This window comes from Girardinichthys multiradiatus, chromosome 6 (genome assembly GCF_021462225.1).
Source record: "Girardinichthys multiradiatus isolate DD_20200921_A chromosome 6, DD_fGirMul_XY1, whole genome shotgun sequence".
Classification (NCBI taxonomy): domain Eukaryota; kingdom Metazoa; phylum Chordata; class Actinopteri; order Cyprinodontiformes; family Goodeidae; genus Girardinichthys; species Girardinichthys multiradiatus.
This window is the reverse complement of record NC_061799.1, coordinates 45,732,990-45,753,934: the sequence shown is the minus strand read 5'-3', so window position 1 is coordinate 45,753,934 and position 20,945 is coordinate 45,732,990. Positions and strand designations below refer to the sequence as shown.

Genomic DNA, 20,945 nt, shown 5'->3' with positions numbered 1-20,945 from the left:
AGAGTCCTACTGGGAGGAGAATCTGGGGCAGACCCAGAATATGTTAAATGGACGTTTTATCTTATCTTGCCTGGTAGTGCCTTAGGATTCCCCAGAATGCGTTGGACAGTATCACTGTGAAGAGGGATGCCTTGGTTTCCCTCCTGAAAATGTTTGTGATCCAAACTCAAATGAGCAGAAATCAATAGATGAAATTAAAAAAAGAATTAAAGAAATAACACCAAAATTTTGTAATCAAGAGTTCAACATTCTGGAAAAAAATCAGTGACATTGTTTTAACTGATGGCACATCTTTTCAGGCTAAGTAGAAGAAAAAATAAGGCTTAAGTCTTTAATAGGCATTTATCAAACAAATCTCTGCAGACGTCTTACTGTGCACGAGTTTGCACTAAACAGCAAGAGCAGTCAGACCAGCTGGAACACTGGAAACCATTCTAAAAGTCCTTCAAGAACCTAAATCCATGCGGAGAGCAGAGGTTGTTCCCAGTCATCTTGATCTAACACCTAGAGAAAGGTCAGAATATGGAAATATCCAAGGAAGACTCCGGAGCATCAGGACCAAAACCTCAAAGCAGTCAACCTTGAAATAGAAACTGCACAACAAAACAAATTAAAAACAGATGAGTAGAAACAGAAGTCTGTGTTCGAGGGGAAATTATAAGAAATGGGCTGAAGGAAAAGAAGGCAAACTTGAACCATCATCATCTAAATAGAACAACAGGTTCAACTGGGGTGAGGGGGAGCATTATTGGGTAGTCAGGGATCAGATTAAACTGGGATTAAATTAAATTAATTTACTGATATGGACCCAGTTCACAACATTCTGAGTCCTGGAGATGATGCTAAAATATTAGTGTGATGCCATCTTGTTCCTTCTCACACTATGGCACATCCTCTCTTGGTTCACTGGTGTAGGAAGATAACAGTCTAGCAATACATTTCTAACCATTTGAAATTTTAGCATATACATTTCGATAAGCAGCTGAACCAGCCTGCCACAGATTCTTTGGACACATGCAGACTGATTCTACTAGCATTTGTGAATGGATGAGTCACTTTCAGGAGCTCAGTGAATTCCAGCTTGGTATTCTGGTAGGACGCCACCTATGAAACAAATCCAGTTGGGAAATTGTCTTGCCCCTAAATATTCCATTGTCAACTGACAGTGTTATTATAAGAAAATGGAAGCCATTACGAATGACGGCAACTCAGCCATGAAGCCGTTGGCCATGTAAAATATTCGAGCGGGGGCAGCAGTTGCTGAAGTGTTTGGTGCACAGACTTTCTGCCGAATTAATCGCTGCAGACCTTCAAACTTCATGTGGCCTTAGCTCAACAGTGTGTAGGGAGCTTCATGGAATGGGATTTCGAGGCAGAGCAGCTGGATCCAAGCCATACATCACCAAAGGTAATGCAGTGGTGTAAAGCATACCACCACTGGACTGTACAGCAGTGAAGGAGTGTTCTCTGGAGTGACAAATCACTCTTCTACATCTCGCAAGCTGACTAACGAGTCTGGGTTTGGTGGTTGCCAGGAGAACGGTACTTATCCGATTGTATTGTGCCAAATGTAAAATTTGGTGGAGAAGGGATTCTGCTATGGGGCTGTTTTCAGGTACTGGGCTTTGCCCCTTAGTTCCAGTAAAAGAAACTCTGAATGCTTCAGCATACCAAGAGATTTTGGAAAGCTCCACGCTTCTAACTTTGTGGGAACAGTTTGGAGATGGTCCCTTCCTCTTCCATCATGATTGTGCACCAGTGCACAAAGCAAGGTCCATAAAGACATGGATGAAAGAGTTTGGGGAACCTTAGTTTGACCCAACATGTTAATCAGAGACTGATGGGCATAACACATTTTAAATATGTTCCAAACTTCCAAGCATCCTGACCTCAACTTGATAGAAAACATTTGGGATGAATTGGAGCGACGACTGAGATCCAGGCCTTCTCGTCCAACATCAGTCTCTGAACTCACAAATGTGCTTCTGGAAGAATGGTCAAAAATTCCCGTGAACATGCCCCTGAACCTCATGGACAGCATTCCCAGAAGAGCTGAAGCTGTTATAGCTGCAAAGGGTGGACCAACCTAATACTGGTTCAGTATTAGGTTGGTCTACGAAAATCTTACACTGGATTCTAAAATCCAGGGAGCAAATGCATGTGGATAAAACTGGGGTTATGTGGCATTTCCTGTTAGCCGAGGTTGAAACCCTTGTCTCCGCATTCTGCACAGTCTGAAGTCATGTGTGGATCCCTACAGACATGCCTGGTTTAAAGAAGGAAAAAGCCTGTTGCAATAGTCCAAGTTGGACAAAATAAAAGCATGGATAATTATTTCTAGTTGTACATGGTAGTGACATGTCCTTGGTAAAATATGTAACTGAGGGCATTTCAAAACTAAAATGTATCAGTAATTTCCCATTTCATACTGGTTCATGGTTGTTATCAGTGAAGTCCTCAAAGAATACAAGCTCTCAGAAAAAGACATGTTTGGGGTCATAATTCCAGTGGTTTTCCACAACGTTTAATTCAATTCAATTCAGTTTATTTATATAGCACCAATTCACAACACATGTCGTCTCAAGGTTCTTCACAACAGTCAGGTTCATACATTCAAATTAATCCTAACTATTGAACAGTTCAGTCAGATTCAGTTATTTATTCAAATTGGATAAAAAGTTTTTCTATCTAAGGAAACCCAGCAGATTGCATCCAGTCAGTGACTTGCAGCATTCACTCCTCCTGGATGAGCATGTAGAGACAGTGGACAGTCACTGGTGTTGACTTTGCAGCAATCCCTCATACTGAGCATGCATGTAGCGACAGTGGAGAGGAAAAACTCCCTTTTAACAGGAAGAAACCTCCAGCAGAACCAGAACCAGGCTCAGTGTGAGCGGCCATCTGCCACGACTGACTGGAGGTTTGAGAGAACAGAGCAGAGACACAAAGAGAACAAAGAAGCACTGATCCAGGAGTACTTTCTATGGGAAGGAAAAGTAAATGTTAATGGATGTAGCTCCTTTAGTCGTTTCACCTAGAAAGAAAGAACAGATAAACTCTGAGCCAGTTTTCAAGGTTAGAGTCTGAAAGAGAGAACATAGAGTTAGTTACAGTAGAAGCTCAGTCAGTAGCCATGTCTAGGAGAGAGAAAGGGTTAAACACTGAAAGACAGGGCCATGTGGATCATCTGTAGAAGGTGAGCATTAAGTTGTTGCCAGCAGAAGCTCGGACGATTCCCCTCTCCAGAAAGGTGTCACAGGTAGACACAGAGCCAGGCCAGGTGTAGCTTCTAGGAAGAGTAAAGAGGGAGAACATAAAGTTAAAAGCTGAAATAACAGCAAATAATGCAAAATTGAAGAGTAGTGTGAGAACCTAGCGAAGAGGGTGAAAGTGGTAATTATGTCCTCCAGGAGCCTAAGCCTATAGCAGCATAACTACAGAGATAGTTTCAGTTCAGATTATTTAGTTAAACGACGCTTATTTACAACAATGTCGTCTCAAGGAACCTCACAAAGGGTCCCACTGATGGTCATTGTTATACTAAAAACCACAAGGATTGGGATACCTCTCTCTGTCAGACTGATTATAACCATTGGAAAACAGAAGGGGTCATACAGGTAGCAGAAATGGAGGGTGTGTTTACACCTCAACCATAACTGAGCCGGTTTAGGCTCAACCTGACTCCCCCTTACTCCAACCAACAGGAAGGGAGGAAGGTTCCCTCCCTGATAAACTAAGCCACTCTAACTATAAGCTTTATCAAAAAGGAAAGTTTTAAGCCTAGCCTTAAAAGTAGACAGGGTGTCTGCCTCACGGACTAAAACTGGGAGCTGGTTCCACAGGAGAGGAGCCTGATAACTAAAGGATCTGCCTCCCATTCTACTTCTAGAGAATCTAGGAACCACCAGTAAACCTGCAGTCTGAGAACAAAGTGCTTTGTTAGGAATATATGGAACAATCAGATATCTGATGTATGATGGAGCTAGATCATTAAGGGCTTTATATGTGAGGAGGAGAATTTTAAATTCTATTCTGGATTTAACAGGGAGCCAATGAAGGGAAGCTAAAATAGGAGAAATATGATCTCTCTTTTTAATTTTCATCAGAACTCTTGCTGCAGCATTTTGAATCAGCTGAAGGCTTTTAACTGCATTTTGTGGACATCCTGATAGTAAAGAATTACAATAGTCCAGCCTTGAAGTAACAAATGCATGGACTAGTTTTTCAGCGTCTAGTTGAAATATGCAGTACCTGAATACCAGCGTTTAGTTATTTCATGAATTTTTCTCCTTCTAGGTCTAACTCAAAATGTCCCATCATTTAGAGAAGTTTAAAGGGCATCCTTGCCAGAATGTTGAAGAAAACAGTTTGGTTTCAGATCTGATCGCAGATTACGGTCCTACAAAGTAAACTTAAACGTGAGGAAATATTCCTGATTTTTGTCAAGGGTTGTATTGTTAAGGGGTCATGGATGAAACAAATGAATCAATATCAAAGGTATTAATTCCTGAAAGTAGAGTCTGATTGATGAAGTTGATTATTGATTATTGGCTCTGAACTCTCTCTGATTGTTTTTTCTTTTCTGCTGACATCTGTCTGTTACTTGGTGAGTTACGTGACATTCTCTGTATTCTGTCTAACATCTGTGTTTCAGTTGTGTTTGTGTCCGTATATGTGAATGTTCTGTTGGTGAAATCTACCAGAACATCATACCAGCAGGACCTACTGGTTCTGGTTATGATCAGCTCATGTGACACTGTCATGACATGTTCTCCAACATCTCGAAGGAAACTAAAACTGCATGATGATCAGTTTTTATTTCATCACACACTTTTACTTAGAAAAATTTAATTAGTTTAGTAATATATTTGATAAAGACTATTTATTTCTAATTACTTGTTTCAACAGTATAGCAGTCTATCATAACACTAATCAATAGTGGGTAAGAGATGAAGATGTTGGATTTTACAGACATCTGATCCACTAAATAAACCTATTCGTGTGTGTGTGTATGTACGGACCTGAAGATGCATCAGATCCAAACAAAAACTGAAAGTGCAGCATCTAGTTTCTGTTAATGTGTAAATCACTTAAACTCTTTGTTAGTGTGAACTAATATCATGGCAACGCCTCCAGAGACCGATCAAGTGGATTTATAACCTATCTGAATCCAACCCTGTTTACCACAGTTTATAAAGAAGGATCAGAGTAATGAGCAGGAGCCCAGCACAGACTCACATGCTGGGAAGTTGGAAGATACATTTTAAATGTAAGCTAGAAGCTGCAGATTTTGAACAAGTCTTTCCAAACAGTTGAACTGCCCCCATAATTATGACCCAAAATCCACTTGTTCTGCCTATCAATTGGGCATAATTTGATGTTTATTGCATCCAGATATCAGGTTATGATACATGTTCATATTATTAAAAATATACAGTACCTGAATACCACACCTCTTCTTCCTCAGTTATACCCCATAAAGTCACAACAAACGCAACTGTTGTTCCTCTGGTAACATTAGAGTGACTGTGTTCAGATGAACTGATTTCATCTGAACCGTGTTCAGGCAGAAAATGAACTTTATCTAGATGTTCAGGTGGACTGTGTCCAGATGTTCAGAGGAACCTTGCTCATTTAATCAGATGAAATCTGTCCAGGTTTTCATATTAACTGTCTCTAGATGTTCAGGTCAACCATGCCCAGGTGTTCATCTTAACTTTACCCAAGTTAACTGCATCCAGATTGAATTCAGTTTTATTTATATGGCACCAATTCACAACATATGTCGTCTCGAGGCTCTTTACAAAGTCAGTTAATCCAATCATACAGATTTCAAGTCAGGTTAATACATTCCAATTAGTCCTAACTGTCAAATGGTGCAGTCAGATTCAGTTATTTATTCAAATTGGATAAAAAGTTTTTCTATCTAAGGAAACCCAGCAGATTGCATCCAGTCAGTGACTTGCAGCATTCACTCCTCCTGGATGAGCATGTAGAGACAGTGGACAGTCACTGGTGTTGACTTTGCAGCAATCCCTCATACTGAGCATGCATGTAGCGACAGTGGAGAGGAAAAACTCCCTTTTAACAGGAAGAAACCTCCAGCAGAACCAGAACCAGGTTCAGTGTGAGCGGCCATCTGCCACGACCGACTGGGGGTTTGAGAGAACAGAGCAGAGACACAAAGAGAACAAAGAAGCACTGATCCAGGTGTACTTTCTATGGGAAGGAAAATAAAAACATTATTGGTCATAGCTCCTCTAGTGGCTTCATCCAGGAGAGAAAGACAGCTAAGCAGATAAACTGACCCAGTTTTCAATTCTAGAGGATTAAAGAGACCACATAGAGTTAGTCTCAGTAGAAGCTCAGCCAGTAGCCATGTCTAGGAGAGAGAAAGGGTTAAACACTGAAAGACAGGATCATGTGGATCATCTGTAGAAGGTGAGCATTAAGTTGCTGGCAGCAGCAGCTCAGCCGATGCCCCTCTCCAGAAAGGTGTCACAGGTAGATACAAGGCCAGGCCAGGTGTAGCTTCTAGGAAGAGTAAAAACAGAGAGGGAACATGAAGTTAAAAGCTGAAATAACAGCAAATAATGCAAAATTGGAGAGTAGTATGAGAATCTAGCAGAGAGAGTGAAAGTGGTCATTATGTCCTCCAGCAGCCTAAGCCTATAGCAGCATAACTACAGAGATAGCTCAGGATAAACTAAGCCACTCTAACTATAAGCTTTATCCAAAAGGAAAGTTTTAAGCCTAGCCTTAAAAGTAGACAGGGTGTCTGCCTCACGGACTAAAACTGGGAGCTGGTTCCACAGGAGAGGAGCCTGATAACTAAAGGATCTGCCTCCCATTCTACTTCTAGAGACTCTAGGAACCACCAGTAAACCTGCAGTCTGAGAACAAAGTTCTCTGTTAGGAACATATGGACCAATCAGATCTCTGATGTATGATGGAGCTAGATCATTAAGGGCTTTATATGTGAGGAGGAGAATTTTAAATTCTATTCTGGATTTAACAGGGAGCCAATGAAGGGAAGCTAAAATAGGAGAAATATGATCTCTCTTTTTAATTTTCATCAGAACTCTTGCTGCAGCATTTTGAATCAGCTGAAGGCTTTTAACTGCATTTTGTGGACATCCTGATAGTAAAGAATTACAATAGTCCAGCCTTGAAGTAACAAATGCATGGACTAGTTTTTCAGCGTCACTCCTGGACAGGATATTTCTAATTTTGGCAATGTTCTGGAGATGAAAGAAGGAAATCCTAGAAACCTGTTTAATATGGGATTTAAATGACATGTCCTAGTCAAAGATTACACCAAGGTTTTTTACTTTATTACCGGAGGTCAATTTAATGCCATCCAGGTTAAGTGATTGACTAAGCAGTTTCTTTTTTAAAGACTCCGGTCCAAAGACGACAACTTCTGTCTTGTCTGAATTTAGAAGCAGAAAATTTAAAGTCATCCAAGTTTTTATATCTTCAAGACATGCTTGTAGTCTATCTAACTGGTTGGGTTCATCAGGATTTATGGATAAGTAAAGCTGAGTATCATCAGCGTAACAGTGAAAATGTATTCTATGCTGCCTAATAATTTGACCTATTGGAAGCATATATATAGTAAAGAGAATTGGCCCAAGTACTGAACCCTGTGGTACTCCACAATTAACCCTGGAGTTTAAAGATGATTTATCATTTACATGAACAAACTGGAATCTGTCAGACAGATAAGATTTAAACCAGCCTAGCGCTGTTCCCCTGATCCCTACAGCATATTCCAGCCTTTCTAAGAGAATATTATGGTCGACTGGATCAAATGCAGCACTGAGATCTAACAGAACCAGAACAGACACAAGTCCATTATCTGAGGCCATAAGAATATCATTAGTGACTTTCAGCAGAGCTGTTTCAGTGCTATGATGAGCTCTGAAACCTGACTGAAACTCTTCAAACAGGTCATTGCTGTATAAATGTTCACACATTTGATTAGCAACTATTTTCTCAAGAACTTTAGATAAGAATGGAAGATTGGATATAGGTCTGTAATTTATTAAATCATTTTGATCAAGCGAAGGTTTCTTAAGTAAAAGTTTAATTACAGCTACTTTAAAAGCCTGTGGTTCTGATTCATTTACTAAAGATAGATTAATCATATCTATAATGGGGCTGGTAATCAGAGGGAACACTTCCTTAAATAATTTGGTTGGGATTGGGTCTAACATACAAGTTGAAGGTTTAGATGAAGCTAATATTTCTGATAACTCAGGAAGCTTCACAGGATCAAAACAGTCCAAACACAAATCAGGTTCTGCAGTTATTTCCAACGTTGTCTCACTTGCTGAGGATGAAGTAATCATCTTCAGGAGTATGTCAAAGATTTTGTTTTTAATAGAATCAATGTTCCGGAGGTGAAAGAAGGAAATCCTAGAAACCTGTTTGTGGGATTTAAATGAGATGTCCTAGTCAAAGTTAACATCAAGTTTTTTTTAACTTTATAACCAAAGGGCAATTTAATGCCATCAAGACTGACTAAGCATTTTCTTTTTCTAGAGGGTCTGGTCCAAAGACATCCCTTACCATCCTCTTCACTATGCATGGTGAAGATAAACTAGGGCCCCCACCCAACTTCGTTTGTCACAGTTCCTGTGAGTTTAAACCATTTAATTATTGCTCTTACTGAAAACATGGACAAATTCAGGCGAGCAGATGTGTTCTTTCTAAAATGGAGAGGGTTATGAAAACATGAAAATTGGTTCTAAATGAATGTTGGATGTCCTGTTTGAATGTTTGGAGTCATTAAATCAGATTATGTCAGTTTTGTTGTTCTCAGCAGCTCCTGTGCTTGATTTTCTATAAGGACCTCTTTTCTGCTTACATTGAACCCCCTAAAGAGAACGTCTAAACAGCTATTGCAATCCTTTACATGACCTTTCAGAATCAAACATAAGAAACTATGAAATTACCTTTTATTTTAGCCTCATTCATGGACAGGTTCCAATTGAATAGTTCATAGTATAGCCCTGTGTTAGGGTGTCTTCACACTGGCCACTTTTGGTCCGCTTTAAACGGACCAGAGTTCGTTTCCCTCCTTGGTCCGGACCGAGACTCACTTTTTGAGGTGGTCTCGGTCCGCTTCCAAACGGACTCTGGTGCGGTTCGTTTATGGTCTGAATACAAACCGGCCCCGATCCGAACCATCTACAAAAAGCGAACGTTTCTTTGGACATAAAAAGCCACCGTAGCCGGTAGCAAAGGTGTGTGTTGTAAGGTAATCATACCTGATAAGCTGTGTGTTGCTTAGCAACGCTACTGGCTTGTTGCACGTAGAGAACGTCGGTGTTCAACACGTAGAGAACGTCGGCGCTCATCACGTAGAGAACGTCGGTGTTCAACACGTAGAGAACGTCGGCGTTCATCACGTAGAGAACGTCGGTGTTCAACACGTAGAGAACGTCGGCGTTCATCACGTAGAGAACGTCGGTGTTCATCACGTAGAGAACGTCGGTGTTCAACACGTAGAGAACGTCGGTGTTCAGCACGTAGAGAACGTCGGTGTTCAACACGTAGAGAACGTCGGTGTTCATCACGTAGAGAACGTAGGCGTTCAACACGTAGAGAACGTCAGCGTTCATCACGTAGAGAACGTCGGTGTTCATCACGTAGAGAACGTCGGTGTTCAACACGTAGAGAACGTCGGTGTTCATCACGTAGAGAACGTCGGTATTCATCACGTAGAGAACGTCAGCGTTCATCACGTAGAGAACGTCAGCGTTCATCACGTAGAGAACGTCGGTGTTCATCACGTAGAGAACGTCGGTGTTCAACACGTAGAGAACGTCGGTGTTCATCACGTAGAGAACGTCGGTATTCATCACGTAGAGAACGTCAGCGTTCATCACGTAGAGAACGTCGGTGTTCAACACGTAGAGAACGTCGGTGTTCAACACGTAGAGAACGTCAGCGTTCATCACGTAGAGAACGTCGGTGTTCAACACGTAGAGAACGTCGGTGTTCAACACGTAGAGAACGTCGGTGTTCATCACGTAGAGAACGTCGGCGTTCAACACGTAGAGAACGTCAGCGTTCATCACGTAGAGAACGTCAGCGTTCATCACGTAGAGAACGTCGGAGTTCAACACGTAGAGAACGTCAGCGTTCATCACGTAGAGAACGTCAGCGTTCATCACGTAGAGAACGTCGGCGTTCAACACGTAGAGAACGTCGGTGTTCAACACGTAGAGAACGTCAGCGTTCATCACGTAGAGAACGTCGGTGTTCAACACGTAGAGAACGTCGGTGTTCAACACGTAGAGAACGTCAGCGTTCATCACGTAGAGAACGTCGGAGTTCAACACGTAGAGAACGTCAGCGTTCATCACGTAGAGAACGTCAGCGTTCATCACGTAGAGAACGTCGGCGTTCAACACGTAGAGAACGTCGGCGTTCAACACGTAGAGAACGTCGGCGTTCAACACGTAGAGAACGTCGGTGTTCAACACGTAGAGAACGTCGGTGTTCAACACGTAGAGAACGTCGGTGTTCAGCTCGCGTTCTCCAACAGGGTTCCAACATTATAAATGTAACGTCTCAATGTCTGTGTTGAATGAGCTGCTCTTCAGCCTCACAATAATATTACAGCTTTAATAACGGCGTAAATATGCAGAACAGAGGAGCTGAACGTCTACAGATGTTTTCCTCCATTTCCGGGTCTGTGTTCTGTCCCGCCTCCGTCATTTCTGTCCAATGGGAACAATGATCGTCACCCGCGTGGCTTTGTTTACAAGTAATAGTTCACTTGAAAAAAGTACAATGTAAAAACAAACCGCACCAAATGAAAAAAGTAAAGTTCGCTTTTGGTCCGGACCAAACAAGCGGACCAAAGAACCTTCCTGGTGTGAATACATCCTTAGTGGCAAGGGTTCAGAACTGATGCAGTTCTACCTTCAAACCTTAACCTTTTCTGTCAGATTCAGTTGGAGCTCTCCTAATAAGTGCTTAATTTTTGTTGGCAGCTTAAAAAGGGTCCACCTGTTCCTCCACCTCCTAAAGTCACACCCACCAAAGAAGTGGCTGAAGAGCAAATTATTGATTTGTTTGGTGGAGAATTTCTACCTGCTCCATCACCATCTCAGGTAGGAAACAAAATTAAAATCCAGCTTATGTGAGTTTTTTCCCCTTTCAACTTTTGTTTCTGCTGCTATCCACAGCCAAATGAACGACCAGGAGAGTCTCTTCTTGATCTGGACTTTGATGCTTTTCAGCCAGATGACAGTGTTTCACCGATTCCTCAGGTCAGGTGCTCTAACTCTTATTGACAACAGAACCAGAACACACCACAACACAACACACCTAAGAGAAAACGCAACAGATTTCATAAGAAGTGAAACAGCCCTCACGGTCAAACAGTGGTGCTCATGGAAGGAAAGCTTTGATCTGGATCTGATCTGGTCCACGTGTAGACCAGTGATGGGGATTTGAATGATTTTATTTACTAGGAGCCAGTATGTCTTCAGCAGCCACCAGAGGGCATCTGTGATGACATCAGGAGTAGAATGATGGTGTTATCAGGCAGCAACTGGACCACCCGGCAGTCAGAACAGTGAGTGTCACCAGACATAGAGGAAGCCTGATCAGACCGCAGTACCTGCTTTGATGGAGGTTGATTGGGCCCACGTTGTGTGTGGTCCAGGCAGTTTGGTCAGATCGTGGAGTCACCCAGCATGTGGAGCACATAGATGTTACTGTGGGTCAATGTTAGAAACAGTGGGTATGTGAGGGCCGCCACATATTGTGTCATTCTGCCCTCTGGTGGCTTGTCTAGATTTCCCAACTGGTTGTAAATCAAAATAAAATGTTTCCTTCTAATGTAAGGTGACCCTATAATAAAATAATTATTGTGTTGTCATCATTATTATTGTTATATCCACACCAGATAAATGTTTCTTGGTGTTGAAGTGTTTTTCTTTAGTAAATTTAGTTGATCCGGTTTGAATTGAAGCCAACTAAAACATGACCGAAAACAGTTTAAAGGGTGTTTTTTCAGATACGAGCTATATTAACATGTTTTCTTCTGGTTTTAGACGGCTGTACCATGGGACATGTGGTCGGTGAGTAGAAACTCCCAAAATCTTTATAGAAGCAACTGGTTTTGCTTTTTATGAAACACTTATAGGTTGTTTTTACAGTGAGTTTAAAAACCAAATAATTTATTCTCTCATAGAGGCATAGATAGAATGATGGAGAAAGAACATTCTGTTCATGTGTCGACAGATTTGGGTTGTCCAAAATAAAAATACTAAAACTAGATGAGAACAGAGGATTCTGTGTAGGATTATCTAAGGTCCGATTTGGAACCGATCACAAACAGAAGCCATGACATCTCCCCTATGATGAAACTCCTTGCAACACTTTTCTTCTTGCGTCTGGATCATTCCAGCATCATCGCTGTCAGTGAGATCATCTGCTGCTGAAGCACAAACCTGATCATGCAGAGGTGTGCATAACTGATCATCTAAAGATATTTTTTCAGGACTAGTGGCCTTTATTTATTTATTTCTTTTTTGACAGTAGGCAGACAGGAAAGAGGGTTAGAGAGAGGGGGAGACATTTGGCAAATGTTGCTGGGTCCGGGACTCGAACCCAGGACGGCCGCTTTGAGGACTGTAGCCTCTTCATAGGGTCGCGCGCTTAACCCTGACAACATCAGCGCCGCACCCTGCATAACTGATCATCTGCCAGAGAAGCGCACACACTCTGTAACTGTAATTGCACATTTGCCCTAGCACCAGTTTAGCATTGGGAACAGTTTGATGTAAAAAGGGCACAGGTTCACCAGACAGTCCAAAAAAGGTGGTATTTTGTGTTGACATCTTGGCTTGATGTTGTCCACTACTACTTCTTTTCCACCAATGTGGTTTGGAGCTCATTACGGTTCCTGAATGGGATTTTAAACTGATAACGTGTTTTCAAATGAGGTTCCAAATTGCAAACTCTGGTTCAACTCTGGCAGTGCAGAATGCTTTGTTCTTCTGCGCAAAATGTAACTTCACCTGTGGGCGGGTTGAAGCTGCAAACAATAAAAACAATAGAAAAAAGAAGTTCAAAACCCCCCTGATCAGCACCGCTTGAAGAACAAGAGTTCCTTTAGTGGAAAAACGCTACGTGATTGTTTTCTGTCAAAGCTTCCACTTCTCTGGTTTGGATTGTGATCCAAGTCACATCAGGTATTCAAACTAGGATCCCAGGAGTGTTTGAAATCCCCTCAACTTCCACTGTAGTTGTATGTAAAATAAAGGATCCAGCAGTCTGCAGATAATCATGATTTTGGTTGTTTTAAATGAGGAACAGTGCAGATATCAAAATTGGTAAAATGGACGTGTTTCCATCTGAGAGATGTTTGTGCCTTTCCTAAAATGTACAGTTCTGGTTGTTTTTAGATTATAAAGTATCCCTATCCATAAAAGTTTTTCTGCAAAAAGTATGGCAACGTTTTCATAATTAATAAATTGAACAGGTTGTAGGAGTTCTGTACTGATATGGACAATGGTCTGTTCTTTATTCCAGGAAAATTCCCAACCTGCTCAGCCTGTAAGTACCAGTCTCAGCAAACTGACACTCTTCTTTGTTGGATGCATGTATTATGTCAAACTGATGTAACTCAAATGTATAAACAGCACATTCCTAGAAACAGATCAGTCACATATTTTTAACCACCCAACTCATTTAATTTGTCTTTTGGAGTAACACAGCATTGATGAGTCAGGGGCTGGATAATTAACCTCTGGGGAGTGAAGCCGGGTTCTCTGTGGTGAAGGTCTAATCCAACAGATTTCATCAGATCTTATTAATTTAATGTGTCTCTTTGGGTTTGGAGACACATTAAATATTCTTTGTTCTTTAAACCCTTTCTGAACCTGACAAACCTCAAACTTTATAGACAAACGGATCCAATTTCAGTTCCTGAAATATATAATCAAGCCTGTGCAATAATAAATCTAAGCAAATCCAGCCAATTAAGTCACTAACTTTGTTAATCAATTTTCCAGATGAGCATGTGGCGACAGTGAACTGTTGATTGCGTTATGTCGTTAACTTTGTAGCAATCCCTCATACTGAGCATGCATGTGGTGACAGCGGAAATGAAAACTTTCCTGTAACTGGAAGAAAGTCCTGCAGAACCTGGCTCAGTGTGAGTGGCCATCTGCCGTGACCCACTTAAGGTTTGAACAGAGCTACACATAAACGTAGGTGTAGCTTCTATGAAGAGAAAAAAGAGAAATCATAAGGTCAGCAATAACTAAATAATACATAAAATGAGAGTAGTAGGAAAATGTAGCAGAGTGAGGGAAAATTGATTATTATTATGTCCTCCAGCAGCCAAAGCCTATAGCAGCATAACTACAGAGATAGCTCAGGGTAACCCAACCCTAAACCCTAACCTTTCGCTCTAAAAACACAACAAACATCTTACAGTTTCAGTAGTGTTATGGGAAAAATCATCTTTTACCAAAGGACATCAATGATTGCTTCTTCACAATGTCTCAGGATGCTAGAGTCTGTTTATCTCTCTTCTCTGAGGTTAATTACAAACTGCAAAATGTCAACACACCATTGTGATTTCTATTCATGGGTGGGATGGTTTGGTTTGGCTGCTCGAAGGAATTCCCATTGGTTAACGTTTGTTTACAAGGAATTACTTGGACTGCTTCCAGCCTATATCTGTACTGCAATTACATTGAGAAATGTTGATTCGTATACCTTTAGTTCACACAATTTGCTGCTTCTTCCTAGTTATTTTATTTTAAAGTAGTTTAAGAGCACCTCCTAACAGTAATTGAACTGACTCTGCATAACTCCCATGGTAATAACAATATAATGCATACAACCTGTTAAATAACCTGGAAAATCAAAGTTTCCAAACAAACTGCCTGTCAATCAAAGGTAAGAACAAGGTTTTACAAGTTTGTCATGTAAAATTTCCAGGGAGGAAGGATGGGAAGGAAGGGCAGAGCAATAGGGAATACAAACATCTTTCAATACTCTGTGGTCTTTCCCAAATTAATCCAGAACTGTAAAATATTTCACAGTCACGTACGTTTGCACCCTGCAACCCTTCTGGTACATCTTTAACATTTCAGCCAGTTTAAAACGTGAACAAGTATTGAGTCCTGAACACAACTCTGAAAACAAAGTTGACTGATCCAGGTCCTGCTGCTGATTTCATGAAATTCTTTAAAAGGTTGCTAGAGGATAAAGAAAGGAAAAGCGTGTCAACACATGAACTGTACAGCAGATTCAACTGCAGTTATGACAGACAAATGCAGAGAGGAGGAGAAGGAAACAATATAGTGGACACTTTCTCTTACCTTCCCTTGTCTGTGTCCTCCTGTCTAACAGGCAGACAGGAGGACAGATACAATAAGGGAAATTCAAGAGAGAAAATGTTTTCACTCTATCTGTCCTTCAGTCCGTGTCGACATGGACAGAAGGACAGATGGATGGATACAGTGAAGGAGAGTCTGAAACAGTGGTCAATCCGGATCTACTGAAGCTGGAGGAACAGAGAAAAAAAAACCTGAGAGCACATAACAAAGAGAACAGATTATGTGTAAATGTATAATCTTACCATTTTAAAAGTTCCACTGGTAGTCCTTAAATCTGCAGAGGAGAGTGGAGATGTGGGTTCACTGTTATCTGTTTCTTTTACACAAGTTGTTCTGTTGTTTTTTAGGTTACTTTTCCTTTTGCTGCCTTTGTTCCTCGTTCAGGGTTTAGGCTTATAAATTGCCTAAAAGCAGACGAAAGACATATAGCTCAGTGTTTAAACTACCCTTTTCTTTATTTTATAATAATAATAATACATTTTATTTAATAGGTGCCTTTCTGGCACTCAAGGTCACCTTTTTAGGGTACATATTGCAAAATACAGCAGTAAAAAACCTTTTACTCCAAAAACGTAACAGTAACCCATTACTAAATTGACAAGAAAGAGAAACGAAATATATATAGTCATGGCCCTAAATGTTGGCACCCCTGAAATTTTTCAAGAAAAAGAATTTCTCACAGAAAAGGATTACAGTAACAGATGTTTTGCTATACACATGTTTATTCCCTGTGTGTGTATTGAAACTAAACCAAAAAAGGGAGAAAAAAAAGCTAATTGGACAGAATGTCACACCAAACTCCACAAATGGGCTGGACAAAATTATTGGTACCCTTAAATTTGGTTGCAAACCCTTTAGAAAAATTAACTGAAATCAGTCGCTTCCTATAGCCATCAGTAAGCTTCTTACACCCCTTAGCCAGAACGTTGGACCACACCAGTAAGAGAGAACTACTCCAGTTCTCTCTTACAGGAAGGGCGCCTTTTCCCAACAGCAATTTTAAGATCTCTCCACAGGTGTTCAATGGGATTTAGATCTGGACTCATCTCCAAAATATATGTGTGTGGTCCGCTCCGCTCTGTCCACATAACCTCCAGCACTGGTTCTGTTCTGGTGCAAATCTCCCTTTTGTCTTTGGGGTTATAAAAAAATCAAATTATGTTTTTCCAATTGAACTCTCGCTACGTTCTTGACCCGGTGGTAATATGTTACACCCTGCAAATATTACACTAATATTCCTCTGTCATCTCATTTTCAAGTTCTCATTGCCATTTTTCTTCTATATAGAAAGTCGAGTTCCCCGTTCTCTTTAAAAGAGCTTGGTGCAGTGATGAAATCACCCATCCCATCTTTCCTTTATACGCATCAATTATTACCATGATTACTCCATTTTGCACCACAGTTTTGCCTATTTTATTTCCTTTATATAATGATCCCTTGCCTGTAGATATCTGAAATAATCTGTTCTATGTAAATTAAATTTGTATTTAAAATTTTGAAAGCTCTGCATTCCCCCCTTATCTAATATTGTGCATATAGCTGTGACACCTTCCCTAACCCATCTCTTAAAACCGATATCTTCCCTTCCTGCCTGGACTCTAGTATCATATTCTAACCATTCCAGGATCTTTGTTTCTTTTTCTAATTTGTGCCTCTTTAATATCATGTTCCAAATTTTTTGTGTGAATTTAGTTATGGGGTCTAACTAGTTATACTCTATTTTACGTAATTCTTTATCCCCTAATAATTTTTGAATTTGATAATTCCCATTCTTCATTTCAATAGGTTTCCACTCCCTCGATGTTCTGATTCTGCCTGATTGCTTGGGCCAGGGGTTCAATAAAGATGTCCAAGTGTTGGAGGTAGACAGCAGCCCTGTCTTGCTGATCTCTTTGAATATCTTATAAAATTCAGATGGGACCCCATCACAACCTGGAGTTTTATTACATTTTGTTCTACTAATTGCATCCCTCGTCTCTTCCTCTGTAGTGACTGAGTTTAACACTCTGTTCTGACGTTGCCCTATTGATGGCAGATCCAGGTGTTGGAGAAAAGCTTTTATACTCTCCTCATCTGCTGCCTCTGTGCCTCTGGCCGTGTGTTTAGTGCCCTGTAGTTCTCCTCAAATGTCCTCTCTATGTCCTCTGGTTCACTTAATAACTTGTTTGTGGGATTTCTAATTTTATAGATAGTGTTTGTTTGTTGTCTCCTAATTCGTCTGGCTAATAATCTGCTTGCTTTGGGTCCCCCTTCGTGGTTTGCTTCACAAATCAAGCTTTTTTTTTCAATCATCAATCTTCCTTCTGATTTCCTTAATTGTTTTAAACGTGTCTGTGTCATTCATATTATGATGCTGTCTTTGTAATTCCGTTAATTGTCTAATTTATGGCATTGTTCCAGTTTATTTTTTCTTATACATGTTGTGTGTGCTATTAATTTGCCTCTAACTGCCTTCAGTGCATCCCAAAAAATGGTTGGGTTCACATCTCCATTATTGTTTTCATTCCTGTATCTGATTACATCTCTCTGTATTTCTTCCACTACTTGTTTATTATTAAGTATCCCCACATTTAGTCTCCAGATTGTATTCTATTCTTCTCCTGCCGTTTAACATCCCACAATGCAACTGTACATTTAAAATTTATAGTACAGTGGTCCAATAAAATGTCATATTTTTTCCAGATTCATTTCTATTCACAGCAAAATTCTGTATTTTCAACCTTTGTCACCTTAACATAAAAGGATGATGTAGTTTTTACAGTTATTTGTGACAGTGCAGACTATTTTCAAGAAATGGAACAACTGTGCAAATAACAGCAGGGATGTCAACACTTTATAACTACCTCTACCACAGTGATGAAATTGCACTTTTCCAAGCCTTCAGGCACTGCCTCCTCCACAGAGGACATGGTAATTGATTGAGGAGATGCTCAACATGCTCGTTCCAGCACCCGGCACTGTCCTCAATCTGGGTCTGCAGTTCCCCTCCTAAAGCATACACAGCTTGGGATGGTTTCCCCTTTCCACGTAGCCAATTGGTTTTCCGGAACTTCCATGACGCCAATTGAAAGTCGCTCTCCATACCCTCTCTGAATTCCTCCCATTACCCGGGTTTTTGCTTTTGCCACCACAGAACCCATAGTCCCTCTGGTCCCTCTAAGCTGTTTCTGGAGTCGCCAAGAACAGCAAAGCCCTAAAGGCCGTCTTTAGCCTGAGAGCTTCTGTCACCACTGGTGTCCACCTGCAGGTCGTCTGGTTGTAGTCGCATCAAGCACCGTTTACCTTCCTGTACGTCGCATACGCAGTGGAGGTCCTGAACATGGGCATTCTGATTCCATGCCCCCAACCTCAGGTTCCTCTGTCAGATGTTTCAAACTCACCAGGTCTATCTGGCAGCCTCCCCTGCCACTGGATCCAGCTCACTAGGTGGTGGTTGGTTGACAGCTCTGCCCCTATCATCATCAGAGTGTCCAAGACATAAGCCATAGGCCTGATGTACGATTACAAAATCGATCATCGACCTTTGGCCCAAGGTGGCCTGATACCGGGTACACTTATAAAAAACCTTGTGCTCAAACATGGTGTACGTCATGGGCATTCCATGTCTCGCCCAAAAGTCCAACAAACAACAACAAAAAAAGACACGGGTTCAGATCAGGGAGGCCATTCTTCCGATCACAACCCTCCAGGTAGCGTGCGGCCATTGCCCACATGGGCACTGAAGTCCCCAGGAGCATCACTGAATCTCCAGATGGCACCCTATCAAGAGACTACAAGAAGGCTGGGTAATCTGAACCACGGTTCAGTGCATAAGCAGAGACAACAGTCAGACCCTTCCCTCTTGCAACCTGATGTTGGAAATGGGCAAATCCCTTGCTTCCTGGCAAAGCAAAGAGAGCAGCAGTAGTAGTCTGTAGGTACAAACACCACAATGTGGATGATCCCTCATTGTTAATTTGATCGGAGAAATATGTTAACTGGCAGAACCCGATACAGATAACATGTTCACAAGTATTTTTGTTGTAGTGAGTTGTTTTGAGTTTCTTGCATTAGTCAGAGAGCTCAACCAGGCACAAGGGAAATCTTCAACATTCATTTTACACATATTTTTCAGGTGATCCATCGAGATATGCACCATGCCACTTTGTTGCTGTGGTCCAAACTATATCTCTGAAGTCACACTTGGGCTGTGATCTCCCTTGTCCAACCTGAATCATATGTTTCATTAAAGGTTTTTTGATGGATGAGTTTATGTTCATAACCACCCACACAGCTACAACAAAGAAACCAGCTTACTCATGTTTGTATAAAATCGTAAATCACATGATCTGATATCGTGACCTGAACCTTATATCCTAATGAGCCCTTAAACCCCTTCACTGTGGTTTTGTATAGAGCAAGGGTCAAAAACTTAACCCCAATTCTTCGTTTTGCTTAAACAGGTTGCCGATGCTGGATTTGCTGCTGACTGGTCTGCAGACTTTGGTTCAATGTCAGCAAATGGAGATGTTGCTTCAGCTGCAGTCCCCATAGCTTCAGAGATGCCAGAAGGGCAGCAGGTCGGTGTTCAGGGTGGAGCTCAGTGCTGGCCCCAGGCTGAAAGCTCACCACCAGGTGGAGACACAACTTCTGTCCAGGACAGTGAGCCCAGACGAAAGGAAGATGAGGTTAGCAGCTGGGAAACCCTGACCCACTCCAACCTTCATCCATCTACAGTCAGTGATGTTAGAGATAAGACTCAACAGGTAGAACTAGACAGTGAAAATGTGGGGAAGGAAAATCGTAGGAAATCTACTCCAGGTCTTATTTTCACCAATGAGTTTGGTGACGTTATCGAGGATGGCACAGGTGATGAAGGAGATAAGAGGTCCAGGTCTCTGGATGGATCTGTGTCTGAGTATGAGACTGCTGAAGAATGGGCTGATGGTGGCCAGGGAGGTGGCTGGGTGAGTGCTGATGATGAACTTTCATATGCATCTCGACTTCCTGTGGAAATAATGGAGAACAAGGGAGGTGCAGCAGATAAAAAGGAGTCAGCAAAACAGAGTGGCCTCACATCACTGTATAAAAATCTCTCTGAAACTGTAGGACAAGAACTCTGTAGAGGAATATCTGCCATGACAGATGATTCAGACCTTGATGCATGGGATTCCCATCCATTGCCTGAATCTCAGGGGGGACCTGAGTTTGTATCCAATCCTTTCGCAGAATCACATGGAAGAGTTGGTTTTGAATCTTATCTGTTCACAGAATCACAGCAGGGAGCTGGGTTTGAATCAGATCCACTTGCAGGACCACATGGGGGAGTTGAATTTGAAACTGATCCATTCGCAAAACGACAGGGCGGGGGTAGGTTCGAATCTGATCGATGTGCAGAATCAAACGATGGAGCTGAAGTTCATCGGTTAGCTGAAATCGAAGTGGGAGCTGGATTTGAATCCAGTCAGCTCACAGAATCACAGGAGGGAGTTGGGTTTGAATCTGATCCGTTTGCAGAACCACAGGAGGGAGTTGGGTTTGAATCTGATCCGTTTGCAGAACCACAGGAGGGAGTTGGGTTTGAAT

The 20,945-nt window shown here is 41.4% G+C and overlaps 1 protein-coding gene across 1 annotated transcript in view; it reads left to right on the top strand.

The window, feature by feature from the left end:
- amph (amphiphysin) overlaps nt 1–20,945 on the top strand; it is a 50,615-nt gene that overhangs the window by 22,752 nt on the left and 6,918 nt on the right. Inside the window, exons 11-15 of the mRNA XM_047367573.1 lie at nt 11,010–11,129; nt 11,205–11,288; nt 12,078–12,104; nt 13,561–13,584; nt 19,823–20,047. Of these exons, the coding sequence (XP_047223529.1) occupies nt 11,010–11,129; nt 11,205–11,288; nt 12,078–12,104; nt 13,561–13,584; nt 19,823–20,047 (480 nt within the window). The remainder of the gene's footprint in view (nt 1–11,009; nt 11,130–11,204; nt 11,289–12,077; nt 12,105–13,560; nt 13,585–19,822; nt 20,048–20,945) is intronic.